This window comes from Schistosoma haematobium, chromosome ZW (assembly GCF_000699445.3).
Source record: "Schistosoma haematobium chromosome ZW, whole genome shotgun sequence".
NCBI classification, from domain to species: Eukaryota; Metazoa; Platyhelminthes; class Trematoda; order Strigeidida; family Schistosomatidae; genus Schistosoma; species Schistosoma haematobium.
The window spans coordinates 84598902-84605426 of record NC_067195.1 but is presented as its reverse complement, the minus strand read 5'-3'; the positions used below and the strand labels follow the sequence as shown (position 1 = coordinate 84605426).

General features: G+C 35.5%; 1 protein-coding gene across 1 annotated transcript in view; it reads left to right on the top strand.

Moving 5' to 3' along the window:
* Positions 1-928: 928 nt before the first annotated feature.
* Positions 929-6525, top strand: part of NOMO1 (nodal modulator) — a 30463-nt gene continuing 24866 nt past the window's right edge. The window contains exons 1-5 of the mRNA XM_051218888.1: positions 929-961; positions 2615-3004; positions 3046-3297; positions 4941-5126; positions 5445-5687. Coding sequence (XP_051072709.1) covers positions 2630-3004; positions 3046-3297; positions 4941-5126; positions 5445-5687 — 1056 coding nt within the window. The 5' untranslated portion in view covers positions 929-961; positions 2615-2629. The remainder of the gene's footprint in view (positions 962-2614; positions 3005-3045; positions 3298-4940; positions 5127-5444; positions 5688-6525) is intronic.

Here is a 6525-nt window from a genome sequence, read left to right as displayed (position 1 = left end):
TTAAATGGACATAATTAAGCCGATAAAACCAAAACGCGAAATATAGGCCAGTTGAACTTACCTAAGAAAAAAAGAAGGATACATATATACTACTTTCATACTGAAGACAACAGGCAGTTGTTCATAGAAACATAGTTTACAGTACAACAAACCTTTCTTCAGTATAATCATGCACTGACAGTCTATCTGGAAACAATCAACTATGTGAATAAACTCACCATGACTTGAGATATTATCCCAGCGTGCAATGGACGTACAGTGTAACGTGGGCGGACGTGGCGAATAAAAATTAAAAACAGAGAAAAATAACTACATAATCTAGTTATTTAATTAAAAATACATTATGAAATGACAAAATCTGTGGTTACTTGAACGCACAAATGACAGTGTGCGATACATGAAGTTTACATGGTTGCGTTGCGGATAAGATCACCCACGTTAGCGGGTGCACATTTTGTGGAACCGCTTATAGCATTCGTCACACTGCATCCCCTCTTCCACAGGGAACAAACAGTTTGGTTGCCCACATTTGTGAGTCTTACCAACCATTGTAATTCGATTTAAAAGGTTTAAAAACAAAAATGATAACAATGTGAACACAAGTGTTAGTCAAGGACTAAAACAGGTACTCAGGACAAAATGTAGCAAAAAATTCAAACTTTAACCAAAGAACTCTTAGTTAAAGTCGACCAAGAATGCTTTTTAGTGCAATAAGTACCAAAAGCAAGTATAATCACAACAAGTACAAAATTCACTGCCCTTTTTGAAATTGATTTATGTTGATTTACATTATTTTTCTTTTATTCGTTAAAAATACGTAAGTTATTACCCGGATACATCGCTGATCCTCTGCTACTAGATACGGAAGCCTGTCAAGCGGAAACTTCCATTTTGCCCAGATCCGTTTGAACCATCTGAACATTTGGTACCGCTGCTTACAAGTGTAGCGCTACGGAGCACGGTAAGTAAAGGCTTGTGTTGTTTTGGTCGGGAATGTGGTCTCAGATGATCTTGTTGATAATACAAAAAATCGAGTTTAGGTTTACGCATGGGGGTTCCTATTTTCTGTGGTACTGTTTGATTAGAAGTATTTTGAGCATAATTAATTGCCATTTGAGGCTTTTGACTAATTAAACCAACATGAGCGAGCCATCTTCCTGCCACAGTGGTAGGAGCTAGTATTCTGAAGGGTGAATGACTGAAAATTGTAGTCAGAGCTTCTATAGAGTTATCACCTATAAGATTAAAAAAATACAGTTTTCCCTCATCTAACAATGGTAGATCCGGAAATAACTCAGTTCTGAATGTCTCGTCATTTATAATTATAAATTGTTCTGATTGTGGATGGTTCAATAAAGAGTTCAGCGTTACGGCAGCATGGTACAGTTATACGTTGTCTGAGTATTTTAGTCTTCAGACTAATCCAATAAAGATAGGTTTGAGCTAAAAGATTTGGTTACGAACAGATTTACGGTTTTCATCACAAACTGACGTATGCTATAATACCGGAATGTTATTTTGCCATGTAAACGAATAATTTTAGCGGCAACACTCAAGCTGCTAATTGCTATAATGTTCTTACTTTCTTGAATCTTGCTAGGTTATCAATAAAATCCATTCCTTATGATAGTGCTTCTTGAGGCCCAGGACCTCTTGGCATAGTGAATTCAGTGCTTCATAAATCCGTCCTCAGTTGTTCTCCATGGTGGTTTCCTCTCTGAGTGAATCTTGTAAGGCGTTGAACCCATTTCTGAGAGCTATCTTTGATTACGTTTTTCATTATCTCATAGGAAGGCTGTGCAAAATTTTTCCAATGCTGTTTCTGCAGTTGTCCAATTCTTCTTCAGCTTCAGTTCCATCTTGGCAGCCACCAGACGGTAATCTGAAGCTGTCAGTTCCCCAATTTTCTCACGTCCTCCATAGATCCGAATTTTTCATTTATGCAAATATGACCGACCTGGTTCTCTGTGGTGTGATCCATTGAGACCTATGTAGCGTAGTGTATGTATCTGTGGGGTAATGTAGTGCCACTTATAATTGTTTCGTTGAAGACACATAAGTTTACAAATCTATCTTCATTTCTTTCTCCAAGTTCATGTCGTCCCATGGTGTTGTTAATTCCGACTGGCATCTGGGCCCCCCATCAAGATGGTCAGGTCCTTTTCTGGGAATTTCTCTACGATCGACAAATCAGACTCCACTTGGTGCTAAGTTAGACATGACAAGTGTTGCACTGTTATTTGAACTTCAAACTTCAAGCATTTGCTGCGAAAACTCGACAAACACTAGTCTTCAGCCCATAGTCTTGTTTTAGTAATATGTTGAAGCTTTTCGCGTGAGATGTATAACATTTATACTCAGGGAAATCAATTTGGGGGTCACTTTTGTCTTTACCGTCACAGTAGTACCCATGTATTATTCACCTTTCAAACTGTTTCTTAGCTCCTTTTATTCACTTTAACATAATCTTTTTCAGGGTATCATATTGTTTCACGAACTAATTAGTAATAAACTATACTTAAACCATCTGATATTATCATAGCTTGAATATAATTATAGCCTTAGAAATAATGGAAGCTATCCACAATATTGTTATTCCTATTATTTGTTTTAGGATTTCAGAAGGGAAATGGTTATTTTGTTTGTCTCCCTGTTGTTTTTCCCGACAACAATATTAACGCAACACTCAGATACTGTGGTCGGCTGTGGTGGCTTTATAAGATGGAAAGAAGCTCATCCCGATTCTGCACTTGATTTCAGAAAGCTGAAAATAAGTCTGTTCTCAGAAACTACTAGCACATTAAAAGATGTGACCGATGTTCTCCCTAACGGAGCTTATTCCGTTCCGTTATATGATGAGGGCGTTTACAGGATTAGGTTAACTACTCCTAAAGGCTGGCATATTGAACCGTCTGATGGCTACCTTTTGGACCTGGAGAAAGATCCGAGGGCTTGTTTCAAAGATTTTGACTTCAGCATAGTTGGATTCTCAATTTTCGGGCAGGTGAGTTCTTGTTTCTCTTATCATTAAAAACAACTATTTAGGTAACTACTTCTGGAATGAAGACCGGGCCACCTGGTTTATCAGTTCGATTAACTGACCCTACCTCTCACAAACCAATGCTTCATAATTTTACACAGAATCAAGGTCATTTCATGATATCTCCTGTGACTCCTGGTAACTATTTATTGACCGTCAGCAATCAAGATCGTAGTGATAAAGATCATACAAGAGCATCTATCAATATTAAAGTTCAGTCTGATAGTATCAACTTGCCAGAACCAATCATTTTACTTGTAAGAATCTATTTTTATCGAACTATGTAGTGTGAGATAACTCAGGATATAAATCCCATCCATCATTTTAATAATCAGATTGTGCACATGACAAATCAAAACCATAATCGTCAAAAATGTGATACTATTTACTCATTCACTTGGAAGTGGATGACTAATTTTGTTTTTTTCTTATGTAGCGAGATTTCAGTCATGCCACCTGTCATCATTGTTATACATCTGAATTTAAAGGCTAGTAATAAGATACTTCCGAGGATTGTCAAAATAATGGATGCATGGCTGAGTGATTAATGATATGAGGTGACATTGCTTAGCCCAGTGATTGCAGCTCACATTACCGGATTATTTAATTGATCTTCCAAATGACCAGATATCAGAAGAAGAAATAACTGACCAACAAAACAGGCTTTTTATCCAACAAAATGACATATTTAGGTAATAAAGGTAAACGTGAAATCATTTGAAACTTGCTTAATGAAGATTTGAAGACTCCGTAGGTCACTGAAGTAGCAGTTACATTAAAACATGCCTGTCAAGTTTCACTCTCGTATAATGTATCATTTAAGGCATGATCGTAATAGTAACGCAGATTCTCCTTCGTAATCACGAAGTCCTTTGAACTTGGTGTTACACGGCTTTAAAAAATCCTTAGTTGTATTAACACTGTTCTGAGGTTATACTTTATATATTGCAATATTTGAATGTTGCTAAAACATGATGTGTTATTTATGTCAAACACTTGTAAGGATCCACTTGAGTTACAGATTTCCATTTTTTTGAACAAATACTCATAATGAAGATAGATAAAATCCGAAAGGATGGGGTGCTCTGATAAACATTTCTAGCACGTCCATAGGTATTGGAATAAAGAGGTTCCCAAAGTTTATGTAGGTCTTTGGTACACCTTTTAATTACAGACACTAAACCTCTCGGTTTATGGAGTCGGTTGCAGTTCTTAAATAAAGAAATCTTACTTGTCAGCCGTCTGTAAGTGTGCCTAAGTTTCGGAAACAGATAGAGAGTGAATATTTGGTTGAAACATCTGTGATCAGATGTGGAACCAACCTGTTGTCCCATGATTTGCTCCTAACGAGCCCTAGTTAAGCGTCAGATTATTAAAAACACTAATATTTTCGATTGGATCAATTCCTTTGTGGCTATCAAAAAATATGAGGAAGGATTGATAATGGGAACTAAACAAATGTCAAAAAGTGAGAAAAAGTAAAAATGACTAACTTTAGTGTTGCTAGTTGCTGCTCATGTGGTTAGATTTCTAAATTCATCTTGCTTGGAGTTTTAACTACTTTGAACTCTTTTTCAGCTTATTTAGTTGGTAGTAGATTAGATCTTGTGACGACTAAATAATGCCTGTCTTTTTTACATTACTTATTGATGGGAAGATAGTGTTTAACAATTGAGGAAGTATATAATTAGGAGTTCAGAGACATCTCACAGTTTTGTTTTAATTTCGTTCATTATTTTAAGTTATTTTCCTCGTGAATATGATGAAAAGTATAATATTAAATACGTCTTATCTAGTATCAAGTATTTTGTTGAATATAAATGCAAGAACGAAACAAATCCATGAACATCTTTATTTCCTGTTACTGTTAATTACTGATATGTTTATTCTCTATACTTAGGGTCATTTTCTCCGTGGACGTGTGACAGACTTCAGTCAGAATCCTTTGGTCGATGCAAAAGTTTTCCTGTTATGTGATAAAGATAAGACATTATCGAAATCCTCTACCACTCTAGACAAGTCAGTATATTCACATATAGTCGAAGCACTTGGTGAAATGCATTATAAATTTTTAACAATACAAGAGGTTAGAAAATACTTTTCAAGTTCTTTTATTATTCATTTTCATTAAGTTTATTTACAACGGTTGCTAGTTTCAACAATAAATCAAAGTAACTATCACATTGTTATGAGTTAACATCAATTAGATGTTACAGCACTCTGAGAGTTGAGGACCTAGCAACCAATTGTTTGTCTGTAAAGATGTCCGTTTACACATATTTTGATACCTTGCGTATTTTGGTTTAACAAACATCACAGTTACATCCAGATCACTAGTTGTTTTGGTATCCTCTATTGTCATACTTCTTATGATGACTATGAATATATTACGTTTTTATTGTAGTCTTCAACAGACTCAGATGGCTATTTTACGTTTGATCGTCTACCGGGCGGCAGTTATCTTCTTGTACCCTTATATACGCCTAAGAAGTCCGGGGTCGTTTTTTCATTTACTCCGAAATTCCTCCCGGTAGCAATGGAGCACACAGATGTGGATCTTGGGCCTGATACGTTTACATTGCAAAGCTTCAAACTTAATCCAGGACGTATCACGTGGCCGAACGGTGTTCCGATATCATCAGCTAAGGTAAAGAAACGTTCTTAACTCTATGTTTGTAGTAATTGTTTATCCAGAAACTTCTGTTCAACGCTTTTCTTTATCCATGTATTTACGTTTACAACAGTTAAGTCTTGGGCTATTATGTGAAAGAAACAGTTGCACGTGAAGATATGTTGAACATGGTTTGATATCAATAGTACTGATGTTGATTAATGCTTGTCATGATGTTTGATTCATTTTCAAAATATTGAGAAATCTGTATTCAGAAGTTTAAATTGTATTTATCGGTTTAGGTTTCATTTAAAACTTCACGTTAGGATTTACTCTAACTAGCAGGAAATTGTTTCACTTCACTTAACTGTGGGATTTGGAAACAAGGAAAATTATATTTTTCGAAAAATACCATTGTATTTTCCTACATGAAAAAGTTAACAATAGTTGTTATATCTGTTATTTTGTTGCCTTACCATGAAGTTATTTAAAAATCTTAGTTTAGGATGTAAAATCTATATTTTTTCCTTACGTGAACTCAAAAGTTTGTTACGTACAAAATTACTGTAATATTCTTCGCTTTGAATCTCGCATTTTGCTATTAAATTCTATCTAATTCTGAAATAGTTTTTGTCAAGCTCTTTCACGGAATCGTTCATACCAGTTAGTCATAATACAGTTGACTGCACAATAATCTTTTTTACATTTGTTTATGTGGTTATTAACGTCAATCTGTCAGTTACAACTTAGGACCTGGCATGTATGTTCATTGGTTCAGGCTGCCATACTCCATTAGCACAGGGAGATTAAACTGTCCAAGATATGGCTCAAGAAAATATAAGTTACTGAAATAGAGACAAAAAAGGTCATGTGA